This window comes from Larus michahellis, chromosome W, assembly GCF_964199755.1.
Source record: "Larus michahellis chromosome W, bLarMic1.1, whole genome shotgun sequence".
Classification (NCBI taxonomy): Eukaryota; Metazoa; Chordata; class Aves; order Charadriiformes; family Laridae; genus Larus; species Larus michahellis.
In genome coordinates, this window is record NC_133929.1 from 7,030,058 (window position 1) to 7,046,123 (window position 16,066).

Sequence of the window (16,066 nt, forward strand, 5' to 3'; positions counted from 1 at the left end):
GCACAAGGAGAGGAGGAGGAGAGACAGAGAGATTTACGAGTTTAGAAGGAACTAAACTACTTTGATGAAATACTAATAATAAACTAAAAAGGAAATAATGAATCATAGAATCATAGAATGTTTTGGGTTAGAAGGGACCACAAAGATCATCTAGTTCAAATCCCCCTGCCCTGGGCAGGGACACCTCCCACCAGCCCAGGTTGCTCCAAGCCCCGTCCAACCTGGCCTTGAACCCCTCCAGGGATGGGGCAGCCACAGCTTCTCTGGGCAACCTGGGCCAGGGGCTCACCACCCTCACAGCAAACAATTTCTTCCTAATATCTCATCTAAATCTCCCTTCTTTCAGTGTAAAACCATTACCCCTCATCCTATCGCTCCACTCCCTGATCAAGAGTCCCTCTCCAGCTTTCCTGTAGCCCCTTCAGTTACTGGAAGGCTACATGGGATTAGAGTGCAAAGAACTTTTAGGCCCTTTCAGGATGAAAAGTTCATAGATGTCTTAAGTACATTTAATAGCATCTGTCTACAAATTGTTCATCTCTGTTGTTACTTGATGAAACAACCAAGGAGACTTTGGCAACATCATCCCATGAGACCATTACTGTCTATTTGCCTATAAGAGGTTCTAGGTATTCTTTCCAAATTCAGCAATGTTGTCTCTGCCATGAAAAGCCTTCAACCTGAGACACATAAGCAGAGAGAGGACATGGCATGTAGTAAAACCCACATTTAAAGATTCCCTCTTATCCCTCTCTTTCTGTTCCCAGTTTTTTGTTAAATTATTGTTAGTAGATCTCTCAGCTTCCTTGACCTCAACTAAATCACATTTCCTCCACCGACAGCTCCATGCAGATGCTTCTGGCATTCACTGTGCACTAAGCTGACACTGCTCAGTACTAAAGAAGATTTTGAAGTGCTAAATGCTCCCAGAAGCTCCTGTCATTGTCTCAAGAGAGGACAGTTTTCTTGCCAGAGAGATAGGATGGTAAAATGATAAGATTGATGGAGATGAGGCTAATATAAAATAGATAGGATAGGACTTTTTTTTAGGACTCTTGACTTCTGCTTAGCAGAACATCCACAAAAGGTGCATAAACAAAGGCAGAAGGTAAAGCTGAGGCTACATGAGTGGAGATGGAAAACTGAATTTTGTTTTCATGTCTGTTTGTGTGAATTCATTGTTCTTGACAAGAACATTGAGTGTTAGAGGAGCATCTCCAGAGTTTGATCTGAAAACAGAAATAATCCTTTTATGGATTTTTATACTGGGGCAAGAAAGCTGGCTGAGGAAGAGGTAACTGGACCCTGTACCTGTTCTAGGACTAACCTGGCAGTGTCATTGGTTACAATTGATGTGCCTTCCATTTTTATAGATTTACAGATTACAACCAACTTTTCAAAAAAATATCTGTGTTTATCCTTAATAAGAGGAGAAAAGTCAAATATTTTCTTTTGTAGCTCATAGGATATCATTAGCTGGAAGACCTGCGGAGGTGCCTATTGATATTCACAGGTTACTTCCTCTACGATTAAAACCATCGCCATTCTATCTGTGAGAAACCGCTTCCCCTGAACTATAGCTCCACTTCCAACTTGTCTGACCTTTATATCTGCAGCTTGATGAGTTAAATCAGCGGCACAGCCCATGGAGTGGCGAGGTTACTTTGACAGAAGCACAGAGACATTGTGAGTTCTGGTTTTCATGCTTGAGGATCTCACCCTTTCCGTAAGATGCAATTTGCATTCCCTTCACTTGCAACACCTGAGAGCAGCAGAGGGAGCACACGGGGGGAATTTGGCTCTCCAAGGGGCACAGGAGATTGTTTTGTACAGGGTGTAATCCTACGGGTGGCAGAAGGATGAACCAAAAGACCAGGCAGAGTCTTCTTTTCACCTCTACCACCTGCGATTTACAAAGCCATTGCTGGGGGCAGCTATCAAAACCCAAACAAATCCCAAGTGCCCTCCAAACAAAAGGCTAATTTAATTTAAAATTGATTTGCACTCTTGGTACAAGACACTTGATTTTGTAACGTTCAGCAGTAGCATACAAATAAAAAGAGCATCTAACACTGATTAACATCTGAGTCATGGATTGCTGGGGTATGTTAACGCCAGCTGAATTTAGCTATTCAACTGGCACAGGATCTCCTCCTCAATATTAAACTTTCCTGGTGTAATTTACCAGTCCTTCATTCATTTGTGCATATGCTCGGCACATGGTCCCAAAGCTTGCATGATTATTTTCCCATATATAAAAAGCACACTGACTTTTCATTAAAATCGCTTCCCCTGAACTATAGCTTCACTTCCAACTTGTCTGACCTTGTTATTTGACAAGAACAATGTGCTCAAAGAACAGGCTCACAATAGCTTCTATCAATCAAGTACTCTGTGGAAAACCAAAAATGACAATGAAACCTACATCATTAAATAACCCACAATGCTGGAAATTAGTCAGGAATCTGTTGTGCTTGAAAAACAAATGTCTTTTTAATAAATTGGATTTCAGTATCAATTACAAGCCATGGATTACCAGCTGAGTGGAGACTGTTTTGATTTGCACTTACAAACTCTGGGGGAGCTTGCCCGTGTACATATTCAAGCCATTGGTGTCACTGTAAGCCTGCTGGGCTTGGTGAGATTTAAGCGATGTGGACACTATCCTTCTTGAACCGGGGAGCCCAGAACTGGACACAGTACTCCAGGTGCGGCCTCACCAGGGCAGAGTAGAGGGGGAGGATGACCTCCCTCCACCTGCTGGCCACACTCTTCTTGATGCAGCCCAGGATGCCATTGGCCTTCTTGGCCACAAGGGCACATTGCTGGCTCCTGGTCAACCTCTTGTCCACCAGGGCTCCCAGGTCTCTTTCCACAGAGCTGCTCTCCAGCAGGTCAGCCCCCAACCTGTCCTGGTGCAGGGGATTATTCCTCCCCAGGTGCAGCACCCTACACTTGCCCTTATTGAATTTCATAAGGTTTCTCTCTGCCCAACTCTCCAGGTCTCTCTGTATGGCAGCACAGCCTTCTGGTGTGTCAGCCACCCCTCCCAGCTTTGTGTCATCAGCAAACTTGCTGAGGGTGCCCTCTATCCCTTCATCCAGGTCATTGATGAATATATTGAAGAGGACTGGGCCCAGTACTTACCAACCCATAGACTGTAGTAGCACTGCCGAGCAGCAGGATAACGAGGAGACACATTGGTACGGCAGTGGGAAGGCAGGCACAGCACTTGTTCAGGGCATCCCCTGTATCTTCAAAGTGCGATCACGTCTCTCTCTCTCCCTCTCCGTCCCGAGACAGCCCCCTTATATCCTGCACCGGATTGAGTGGAAAAGTACAGGCTAGAGTCGCTGCATGCGTGGCCAGTGCATGCGGTGAGCCTCACCAGACTCACGATCCAGCTTTGCTAACAGTGGCTGTCTGATACCTGACTACATTGTTGCACTCCCTTCTTGTTGTTTTCTTCTGTGAAGGTCAGGTTCTCATGGATACGCACAGAGTTTTTGCAGCAACAGTACTGAGGTCCTTTTTCTCAGCACGTATACTGGGTTTGGTTCAACTAGTAATTTTCCATCGTGTCTCACTCGGACCATCCTCTATTATCCCTAACACAGGATGCTGTGGGAGACCATGTCAAAAGCCTTGCTGAAGTCAAGGTAGACAACATCCACTGCCCTCCCCTCATCTCTCCATCCAGTCATGCCATCATAGAAGGCTATCAGATTAGTCAGACATGATTTCCCCTTGGTGAATCCTTGTTGACTACTTCTGATAGCTTTCTTTTCCTCCACATGCCTTGAGATGACGCCCAGAACGAGCTGTTCCATCATCTTTCCAGGGATGGAGGTGAGGCTGACTGGCCTGTAGTTCCCCGGCTCCTCCTTCTTGCCTTTTTTGAAGACTGGAGTGACATTGGCTTTCCTCCAGTCCTCAGGCACCTCGCCTGTTCTCCAGGACCTTTCAAAAATAGATACAGTGAAATAGATACAGTATATACAAAACTATATCAAGCTCCCAGGATGACATCACTGGCAGGCACTGGGGAAGTCCCAGACTGGACTCAGCAACAGGTGGAAACTGAATTCCAGAGCTGGAGTCAGGAACCCACAGATCAGGATCAAAGGCAGATGAACAGACAGGGTCCTCCTCGGACATCAGCCATTGAAGAAAGAGGGCTGACCCTTTGATCCCTCAGCTTTTATACTGAGCACGGGGCAGATGGGATGGAATACCCCTGTTGGTCAGTTTTGGGTCACCTGTCCTGTCCGCTCCTCCCTGCAGGTGGGACCCCTCTATGCTTTTCCGCTTCCGACCCTCCAATGGGGCAACTAATGAAATTAGCTGACCTTGGTTGTTGTAGCAATAAGTATAAGCAAGAGCCTCTCTGCATACCATTCCTTGGCACAAACTGTAAACATTGGTCTTATCACTCTGAGAATGAACAGTTTTTGGCACAACATGCTGTTAATTTCAGAGAGTTAGAAGAGGCCTAGCTAAGAAGTAGAATTACTGAACAGAAACTTGGTTCTGTTTTACCTCAAACCAGGACAAAACTTCAGGGTAAAATTCTTCCAAGGCTAACAAAATAGTTTTATTTCTTGTAGCATATAGGTACGTGTTCAACTCACATCAGCAATGTAATCTGCAAATCTGCAGTGTTTTGTTGTCTGCATTCATATAAAATTTGATTATTTTAAATTTATTTCAAGATTAAATTAACATGAAATATGAGACTAATTTTCAGTTTTAAAATTTTCTTTTTAGGCTAATGGATACAGCTTCATCAATATTGATCATGGACAAGCAGTATCTTTGCTAAAGACTTTTCAGAACGCAGTGGAACTCATCATTGTACGAGAAGTTTCTTCATAAATACTGTGGATTGAGGGGAAAAGCCAGCAGAATTCATTGAAAGACTTATGGGAATATTTTGCCTATTTTTATACACGAAAGTAACTTTAAAAGAATTACGATCAAAATTTGTGCAGGAAATTAAATCCTGAACTTGTGGTTTAAGGGGGAAAAACCACTGTATAGAACGTTCAAGAAATCATTTTGGCAATTCATATGGTGAATAAACTTGGTTTTAAGCATTATAGCAATCTAAGGATCACTCCTCCAAGAACAAACCTGTGTTGGTTTTTTGTACAGGTGGTAGTTTTATTTTTGGATAATTCATACACATTACTAAACTTTGTGCAAGGCTTTGCGAAGCCTTGGTTTTAGGCAATGGACAGATGGCAGGACTCTGTCGTGTAGCTGTTTATTGCCTTTATTTTTATTCACCAGATGATAGTAATGTGTTATGCTAAAACCACTTCTGTAGATATGGACAGGAGATATGAAATGTTGGCTTTGCTATGTGCACATTGTATAGATGAATGGGTAGCTGGAACATGGTGCTGGTTGGACAGAATAAAGGTCAGGTGAGACAACTCTCTGCTACATAAATCTGCAATCAAGAAAGAAGAAAAAAGTGTTTAGTTTTGGAGTGTATGTCTACCAATAGAAAATGCAATAAAACCTTACGGTGTTTTTCTAGGAAGACTGTAACTAAAAATTTGTGATATTCTCCAGGATTTGTTCTTAATGTAGTCACTGAATATTCATTTGCCACATGTAATTCATGTTTAGTTGGGGTTTCTTGCATACAGAACTTTTTCAACTGTGCTGTGGAAATGTGCCCAGAGGTTTTTCTCTGCCATGGAAATCCCCAGTTTTGTGCAAATGGTGATACTTATTATAAAAAGTACTCCATTTTAACCTTATAGCTATATTTTAAAAATGAAACTGAAATGGACAGTTTTCAAAGCTGTTGCCTGTAATATATATTTAAACACCAACAAAGTAAATGATGCAGGAAAGGTTATGAAAGTCATCTCGATTTTGTTTGGCCTTTCCATTGCCTTGTTAATCAAAAAGGAAACCATACATATGGAGCTAGGTAACCAAAGCAAGTTTGTGAAACTTTAAACAGTGATGGAAAATTGCTGTGGTGAGATGGATAGTAAAGGGAGGGTGTACTTACAACCCACCAGATCGTAATGATGTTTCTTAAAGGGCTGTTCCTACAGATAACATTAAATGTGAACTAGACGCTTGAGAGTCATTAAAGGGTTTCTAACTATGTTAATGTAATAGTGATTTACCACAGGCTGCCTTTGTTCCTTATTACTGTGTAAAATATTCAATTATGCTTTTATTAATTTTGTTTACCAGAAACATTAACTTTATTTTTCTCTTTCTCCTTTGTAATTGTATAGAGACTGCATAATCTGCAGTGATAATTAATACACAGTTGTTATGGACCAGGGAAAAGTGCCACAGAAGACCAATAACTGTTTTTAATCAGGGCTAATGATTAGACTGTCATTGGAGCAATATTCAGTTATTGCAGTTTATTTTTAATTACATATAAGTTAGTAGTTTGAAACGGGTATAAGTTGCTTTTTACAACCCATGTGTACAAAAGTAAATGCTTTTAATAAAGCTAGCAAAAACACCAGCCTCCTGTAGTTTTGGGACAATGAGCTGGAAGAGAGAGGAATTATACATAGCTAGTGGTAATAAACAGGCAGTACTTAAATAAGTGAACTCTGATATTATTGCACTTCTTTCAAAGATGTTAACTATTGCTTATTTTACTGTGTATAGTTCTAATAATTTTAATTGAAACCCTTTAGCAACTCTTTGTATATTTTAATTCTTTTTAGTTGTGTTTTGGTAATATTTGCATAGGAAATGATTTTTTTATATATTAGCAGAAATATACTGTATTTTGATAAAATTCACTTATTTTCTGTGTGCTGTTAATATTCAAAGAAAAGAATGAGAAACATAGCTATATAATGGCAGGCTTCAGCATTCCCCTTCTAAGATGTGTTTTGTTGTTGTTTAGTTTCTATTTTTTTAATTGAAAATGCAAAATGTTCACACTGCCTTTTAAATGGAATGCATACAGACAAGTCCTAAATTTACTTGGTCTTCTACATAACATGTATCTTTGGGAAGAGGAAAAGTCCAAAAAGCAGAACTGATTCTTTACTGATCTTGGACTGACTTTGTATATGTTTTGCAGTACATTTAAATATATCACTGAGGAATTATACTGTATTGTATTTTGCTTTAATGGTAACAGAAGTTTTAAACTTAATTTTTGGATTTACATATCACAGGAAAACTCTACCAAAAACCATTTGGCTCTGGTAGAACTGTAGGAGTAGATTTATAGCAAGAAGCTTAGTACTACTTGTGGAAATAGAATAGAATAGTTGGAAGGGACCTACAACGATCATCTAGTCCAACTGCCTGACCAGTTCGGGGTTGACCAAAAGTTAAAGCATGCCTCTTAAACACTGACAGGCATTGGGTGGGCATCAACCACCTCTCTAGGAAGCCCCTTCCAGTGTTTGACCATCCTCTCAGTAAAGCAGTAAATAAATTCTTCCTAATGTCCAGCCTAAACCTCCCCGGCACAGCTTTGAACCATTCCCATGCGTCCTATCACTGGATCCCAGGGAGAAGAGATCAGCACCTCCCTCTCCACTTGCCCTCCTCAGGAAGCTGCAGAGAGCAATGAGGTTGCCCCTCAGCCTCCTTCTCTCCAAACTAGACAACCCCAGAGTCCTCAGCTGCTTCTCATAGGACATGCCCTCCAGCCCTTTCACCAGCTTTGTTGCCCTCCTCTGGATGCATTCAAGGACCTGAACATCCTTCTTAAATTGTGGGGCCCAGAACTGCACACAAGACTCAAGGTGAGGCCGCACCAATGCTGAATACGGTGGGATAATCATCTCTTTTGACCAGCTGGTTATGCTGTGTTTGATGCACCCCAGGATGCAGTGTGCCCTCTTGGCTGCCAGGGCCCACTGCTGACTCCTATTGAGCCTGCTGTCAACCTGCTCCCCCAGATCCCTTTCCGCAGGGCTGCTCTCCAGCCACTCCTCTCCCAATTTATTCTTGTGCCTGGCATTACTCCTTCCCAGGTGCAGAATCCAGCATTTGTTCTTGTTAAGTTTCATGCCACTGATGATTTCCCAGTGCTCCAATCTACCTAGATCCCTCTGCAAGGCCTCTTGTCTCTCAAGAGAATCAACAGCACCTCCCAGTTTGGTATCATCAGCAAACTTGCTAATGGTGCATTCAACTCCTGCATCCAGATTGTTGATAAATATATTGAACAGAACTGGCCCTAGAATTGAACCCTGAGGAACACCGCTGGTGACTAGTTGCCATCCAGATGTAGCCCCATTCACTACAATCCTTTGAGCTCTGCCCTTCAGCTAGTTCTTCACCCAGTGCACCATGAACCTGCTCATTCCACAGTTGAGCAACTTGTCTAGAAGGATGCTGTGAGGGACAGTATCAAAAGCCTTACTAAACTTCCAGAAAAACTACATCTTCCCTTCACCCACTAGGTGTGTGACCTTAGCATAGAAGGATATCAAAGTAGTTAAACAGGACTTTCCCTTTGTGAACCCATGTTGACTGTGCCTGATGATTGCATTGTTGTGTAAATGCCTTTCAATAGTGCCCAGTATGATCTGCTCCATAATTTTTCCAGGTACTGAGGTTAGACTAACAGGTCTGTAGTTTTCTGGGTCTTCCCTCTCGCCCTTCTTGTAAATTGGAATAACCTTGGCTAGCTTCCAGTCAGCGGGGACCTCCCCAGACTCCCAAGACCTTTGGTAGGTGATCGAGAGGGGTCCTGCCATAACATCCACTAGCTCCTTCAGTACTCTGGGATGAATCCCATCAGGCCCCATGGACTTGTAAACATTCAGCTGATCCCTTACAATTTCAGTATCCACAAATGGAAAGTCACTGCTCCCATACTCATGGTCCTCCGACTCATGGGATCGGGCAGCCCAAGGTCTATCAGTATTATTAAAGACTGATGCAAAAAACACATTGAATGCCTCTGCTTTTTCTTCATCCCTATTAGTCAGATGACCATCTTCAACAAGTATTAGGCCAATGTTTTCCTTAGACATCCTCTTGCTATTAACATACTTGCCAAAGCTTGTCTTCAGTAAATCGGCAAATTAATTACCTAATAAAACATGGATTATTTGGTGAACATTGGAGTTTTCAGTTGACTGAAATGTATTTGTTCCTTTAGCGTCTGTGTGTAAAGGTAAACACATGTCAAACTAGATGATGTTGCAGAGAGTGGGAGGAAGATGTCTCCTGAACTAGTCCAGCCAGGATTCAGCAGGAGGAGAGACAATATTGGTACTTTTCATTTTGAATGCATCTTAAACTACATTTTGAATAGAATAAAATCCATCAGCAGCCTAAGTTACTCAGCATGGCAATGAGTTGATGCAAACTCTGTTAATTTTCTATTCTTAATAGGTCATTAAAGAATCAGTTCAACTGATGTAATGAAAAGATGAAATCTCCCACATATTTATTATGTAAATATTTTTTAATTTCTTTTTTGGACTGGAGTTTAAAAAAGTGTATATACTTGAAAGCATTCTATGAACACAAACATAGCAATAAGTGACACAGAATCAAACCTTTATGATTATTTGGGGTTTTTTTAAGAAATATTATCTTGTCAACAGCTATGAAATGTTTTTATTGATCAGCATTTATTCAACATTCCAAATTTGTGTTTATAATTAGACTGTTTCTGAGGTAACACACAGAGAATAGATAATAAACTAATGCTTTTTAAAGCTGTGTGTAATCGACTTATTTAACTTATAGGAAATTCTCCATAACATGATTTTGTTCTTCTATAGCTTGTGTAGACTTTAGTCCTCTATCAATATCTGTTACTAAAGGCTTATTTGTGTTTCTGGCTCTGTGCATCTCAGTGTCCAGGGGTCTGCTCTAGCTGATTTAATTGCAAAACCAGGTTATTCAGAATAAATACCTTTGCAAATAACCCGATCTTGCAATGAAATCAGCTAGGGCACCCAGTGGCTGCTCTCCTGAAGAGATGAGTAGTCTTTGTCTGATGCAAATTAAGAAATTTGAATAGCAGAGAGACGTGATTAAGTCAAGAAGCAGAGTTAAAATTAAGAGTGTCTTGGGAGTGCTCTAATGAGATATACAAGGGTTATGTGGTAAAGAAAATGAATCAACCATGATCTTACAGGCAAACAACAAACAACCATCGATACGCCCTGCACAGGCAAGCCGTTCCCGAGAGCGTAAACATGTCGGCTGGTGAAAACTCCCCCAATATTTCAGGACTTCCATCGGTTCTATGGCCCATCGTGGTCTATCTACGCGGGGTGCGCTCGCCTTACATCTAAACATTGTGTATATACAAACTCTTCACTTGACGGAGTGTCAGCCCTAGTCGCGTACGAGAACAGTACCACACCGGGCAGAACACCTGCTCAAGTGGAGTCACCTAACGACACTGCACACAACAAAAAGCAAACAGTAGCACACATGTTGATCAGCAGGTATAAGCTGGCGCCCACACACACTTACACAGCAGACATACAAAACCAGCACTTCTATCTCAGGGAGACAACTGGGAAGGGGAGGGGGTGACGCAGGTGGTGGCGGGAGCAAAGTGGCTCCAGCTCCGTCCTTCTCTGCTGACATTCTGACAACACACCGCAATACCCCGATTCCGGCTGCGCACGTATAAGCGGTTGATAAGGAGGAACAGATGCGATACCTGGCGCAAATGGAGAAGGGTTAAGAATGGAGGAGCGTGTCGCGTTAAAAGGACTGTAGTTTCGATGTTTGTCTGTCAGAGTCCCAGGAGTTTCACTGATTTACTATCAGAGTCCCAGCAAAGGACTCCCACTGAATCAGATTCACAAATAATGAAAATTAGTTATTTTATTGAGAGCAACAGTCGCAGATTCAAGATTGCCGTTGATAAATTCACTGACTACAATAGCGCTAATTACTTAAGGTTAATATTGCTAGCAAAAATAACGATAGTACAACAACCGGGGGCAACATTCCCCAGAGGGTGAAAGGCGCAGCGCTTACCCAGAAAGGCGTCCCTGCCTGGGGTGGAGGAAGAGAACACAGCCCATGGACTGGTCCGTCAGGTATCAAGTTTCTTCTCTCCCAATTTAACAGTCATTCTCTCCATCCTTTTATCCCCAAAATTACGAGGTTTCCCTCCCCTAGGTGACGTGTAGTATGATTTGGGTGGAGAGACGAGTGCTATAGTCATATATGTTTAGCATGATCTCTAAAATCTTCATTAGCATGTACAGGGGTGTCAACTTTAATATGCATTTCACAGGTAATGAGGCAAAGGTCAATTACCAGACATGGCAGCCTCTCAAGGAAACAAAGAGCTACACAAGGTCTCTGTTATCTTGATTTTACTGTCTCTGCTGAGGAAAAGCAGGGCTGTCCTGGCTCCCCAAGACTACCCCGTCATTTATGTATCCTGTGATAGCCAGACAAGCCTTCACTCCCCTGGGCTGCACAAGAGATAGCAAAGCCAGTCTTAATTGCTCTTTGAGCACAGAGACTTCACCTCATTATCCAAATTCCACAGACCGCGATAACGACTTTCGTCGCTGTTGCTGTAAAATCTCCTCTGCAGTTGGAGCAGATGCAGGCATAGCTTTAATTGGGGTTAAAGGTGGATATAAATCAGGTTCAGTCTCTGGAGTTATTGGATTGGGATCAAAGGGATCTTCTGGCTCTTCGCCTCCCGAATTCTGCTTTTGGTAATGTTCTGCAGGATTGGGAATTTCAGCAGATTCAGGCTGAGGGTCTGCAACTGGGAGTATTACGTCAACAGACTGAGGTTCCTCTGGGGGAGCTTTTGGTGCCCCTTCAGCAACCCCTTGCAGGGCTTGCTCTGCGGCATACAGTGTTCGTATGGCAGTGTATACAGCTTGCCAAGTAAGTATTATACCTTCTGGCAAGGACAACTGCAGCGTCTCCTGCATTTGCAATTCCTCCCCCACTTTTTTGCCAGTGAGCTAAATCATAGGACCCCCCTTCAGGGAACCATGAGCAATAATCATGTATCCACACAAGCAAAGTCACTAGTTTGACAGGGGCCACTTTAAAGCCCTGTTCTGTTAAAATGGGCTGCAGAATTTCAAGTTGCAATTTCTGTTCTCGAGTAGCTGTTTGTCCATTTTTAATATCTACCGTGGCTGCTCACCTTTTTTGTCCAGCAAACGGTGATGAAAGTAATTGTTTAGAGAGCTCTCAGTATGAATTCCTCCATCCAGACACGGGTTACACCACCGGATAATTATTTCTTCATATCTCTGTTCCTTTTAATCCTTGTTCTTTTAAGCCACGTTGGGCGCCATCTGCGGTGTATGAAGGCATGGACTCTGTCTGTGATGAGCACAAAATTGTTTATTGCTTCTCAGGCCTCGGCTTTTATACCCGAGCTCTAAAACTTTCCATGTACCTGATAGGCAAGTAAACACATATTTCAGATCACTAACCCAGTCGCCTTATTCAGTTCCCACCAAGATAAGCACGCGAAGCTGTTTTCTTGTTCCATGTTTATATTGAACCATCCGTATCGATATCTGCATTCCTGTTTCTGTGTGCTCTGCTCACTGTGTCCTTGGCTGTACACAGGCCTCTGCTCGTAGATCTGCCACAGGGGTACACCACTACTGACTCATCGCCAGTTGGATTTTGTGCCACTGATCCCAACTCTTTGAGCAGGGCAGTTCAGCCAGCTTCCATTGCATCTGATTGCCCACTCATCTAGTCTGCACTTCATCAATTTGTCTATGAAGATGTTATGGGACGCAGTCACAAAAGCCTTGCTAAAGTCAAAATAAACACTATCAGCTGTTCTCCCCTCATTCATGGAGCCAGTCATTTCATTGCAGAAGGCATCAGGTTGGTCAGGCATGATTTTCTCTTCATAAATCCATGCTTGTAACTCACAATCACCTTCTTGTCCTATTATGGTTTGAGAAAACCCATAATAATTTATTGTTGTTTAGACAATTGTCACCTGATGGCCCCTCCCCACCCAGAAAGGGGAATTGGGGAAAGCAAGGAAACACAAGGGTTGAAATATAAATAGATTTAATAGCATAAGACTAAATAATTAACATTAATAATAAAGAACCAGTATTGATCCCAATACTAATATAAGATGTACAAGGATTATACTCAGCCAATTATATCAGTAGGAAGCTGTGCACTCCCAGCAGTGGACAGGAAATGTCGGACACTGCAAGCACTACGGCTTCAGGAGGAAGGGAAGGCCTCAGGGATCCGGCACTGGGGCAAGGAGTTTCTCTGGACTGCCACCATCAAGGGAGAGAGAGACTACGCAGCAAACTTTCTAATTTATATTGAATGTGACATTCATGGGATGAAATAATCCTGTTGGCCAGGTTGAGTCAAGTGCCCAGGCCTCGCTCCTCCTCCTCCCTGCACCTGGCAAGGCTTGAAAACCCAGGACATGTCCTTAATATGTTTGAAAATGGCTTCCAGGAGGATTTGCTCTGCCACTTTCCAAGGGACTGAGGTGAGGCTGACTGGCCTGTAGTTTTCCAGATGCTCCTTCTTTCCCATCTGGAATCTAGGGGTGACATTCACCTCCCCTAAAAACCACAACCTTTCAAAGATAATTAATGGTGGTCTCGCAGTGACATTGGCTAGATTCCTCAACACTCATAGGAACATTCCATCAGGTCCCATGGACTTGTGTATGTCCAGTATTCCCTAACCTGATTCTCTTCAGTCAAAGGTACGTCTTCCTTGCTCCAGACTTTCCCACTGGTCTCATGGGCTTGCAATTTACAGAAGCAAGTCTTACCAGTAAAGACTGAGATGAAGAAGACATTAAGTACTCTAGCCTTTTCCATATACTTTGTCACCAAGACCCCTGCCCCATTCAGCAGCGGGCCTATGTTTTCGCTTGTCTTCCTGCTGCTGCTGCTTCTATGTTTGTAGAAGTCTGTCTTGTTGCTATTCACCTCCCTCCCTTGATTCAACTCTAGATGGGCTTTGGCTTTCCTAACCCTGTCTTTGTATGCTCAGATAGTGTCTCTGTATTCCTTCTGGATGACCTGACCCTGCTTCTACCTCATGTATGTTTCTTTACTATGTTTTACTTCTGTCAGGAGCTCCTTGTTTACTTCTACAAGCCTCCTACCACCTAGGTTTGACTTCCTGCACATCAGGAAGGACTGTTCCTGAGCTTGGAGATGGTAAACCTTAAAAAAACCCCAGCTCTCTTGGGCCTTTCTTCTTTTTAGAATCATCTCCCGTGGGATTCTTCCAGGCCAGTCCATGAACAGGCAAAGGTCTGCTCTCCTGAAATCCAGGGTTGTGATCCTGCTATTTGCTTTGTTTCCTCCTCTCAGGACCCAAACTCCACCGTCATTGTATTTAGGCTGCACAGCCTTAAGTGCCCCAGGTGTAGTTGAATCTGAAATTAAATTTTACCTTTTGTAAATTGCTTGAGACTTAGAACTATTTGATTTTATATCAAATATATGTGCTCTGTGGATAACATTCTTTTGGAAGTCCTTAAGGCTCTGTTTAAAGAAGGCTTTCTAATGTTTCTGTCTTTATCTTACCTCATTTACTTTCCATTCCCTAAGCATGGAAGCGCAGTACATGCAAAGACTTTTCTCCTGATCGTTTTAAACAGGTTTTACTGTAACCTCCTTCTGAATTGCAAATATTTTGCTACCGATACTTGCAATTAACATTTCCCAGTAAATGCTTTTTAAACCTTGTGGAAAGACCAGGAAATACAATCTTAGACAAAAGGTTAATAGTTGCTTTTGTTTAAGGACTTTACCTTTTTACACATAGGTAACACAGAATTTAAGTTTCGTGATCTCGTAAGGATAATGTATTGCTGCTGTTTTTCCAGAAGCTAAAAGGAAGAGGGAATGATGCAGTTTTAGGGGAAGATTATTTTCTATACACAGGAAAAAGCTGATTAATGAAACAAAAAAAAGTATGTTGTTGTAAGGGCAAGCAAATGCTCCATATTCTGAGATTTTCCCTGTAGCTCTAAAAAAAAAAAAATCCCACTTTTTTGTTTTCAGAAAGGATTGCTTATTTGTCCTCATGAACAGTCATATTGGTGATGCATGGATGGTTTATCATTTGTCATTTGCCTTCACAGTATCTGAAAACTGTGCTCACCGGGGGAACCCTATGAATTGCAAAGTCCCACTCAGTCTAATTTCTGGAGCAACTTTGAAGGAAAAGGAAAGAAGAAAGAGAATGTACTTGTTTTGACTATGTGATGGTTGCTGATAAATCAGTTCTCTTTGAAGCATAGTTTGCACCTGTTTTTACACATTAAGAATAGGAATTATTAAGTAATAACTTTCCTCTTCCAGGAAAGGTGTTAATGCATATTTTTGATAATTTAATGCAATGACTGTAAAGCTGTTCTCTCAAACACCCCATCAACTCTGGATAACTCTGCAATTGCAAAGGGCTTTCTGAAATCATGGTTAGAGTTCCAGGATTGGAGCTCAGTCAAAATCTATTGTTTGGATTGTCAGGAGATTGATGTTGGAATCCCCAGCTGGGAAAAGTTTAAGGCTTTCTGTGCTGCAGGCATGGAATACCTTGGTCTTTGCTCGTTAACCTGACATTATTGCTCATACGAGTAAGGTGAATGTAAAATGAAATTTACTGAATCAAAGTGCAACAATCCAGTTACTAAAAGTATAAAAACAGGTGAGCAAAACTGAAAAGAAGCCCCTACATGTATTAATCCAGCAATTAGATCACAGCTAAAGTTTTCTCTTGGCCTACAGCATCCTGGACAAAGATGTTAAGGCATGTCTGTTAACCATTGAGTAGGGAGAAGATGATGTTAGGGTGCTTCTTGTACATTGATTCCCCTCCTGCATGTCTACCCATTTTATTTAACTTTTTTCCTCAATAGCTGTTTTTTTATTATAGGAGAGGGAGTGGCTCTTAAATACTTTTAAATTTTGAACAGTTTGGCTAAAACAGATTCATCGTTTGCTTCTGGCATTTTAATGGCAGCTTGCATGAACCAAGGCTTTCGGCACTGTTTCTTTTTTTTCTTGCTATTCTTCTGAAATCCAAATCATTTTTTTTCACATTATTGTTTTCCAAGCTAATTTTGTCT

At 42.0% G+C, this 16,066-nt stretch overlaps 1 protein-coding gene across 12 annotated transcripts in view; it reads left to right on the forward strand.

The window, feature by feature from the left end:
* The window catches only part of LOC141735600 (erbin-like), a 169,147-nt gene extending 159,454 nt beyond the window's left edge, over window positions 1-9,693 (forward strand). For all 12 annotated transcript variants that reach the window (XM_074568635.1, XM_074568634.1, XM_074568636.1 and 9 more), the window contains one exon: window positions 4,768-9,693. In XM_074568635.1, the coding sequence (XP_074424736.1) occupies window positions 4,768-4,875 (108 nt within the window). In that variant the 3' untranslated portion in view covers window positions 4,876-9,693. The remainder of the gene's footprint in view (window positions 1-4,767) is intronic.
* The last annotated feature ends 6,373 nt before the right edge of the window (window positions 9,694-16,066 follow it).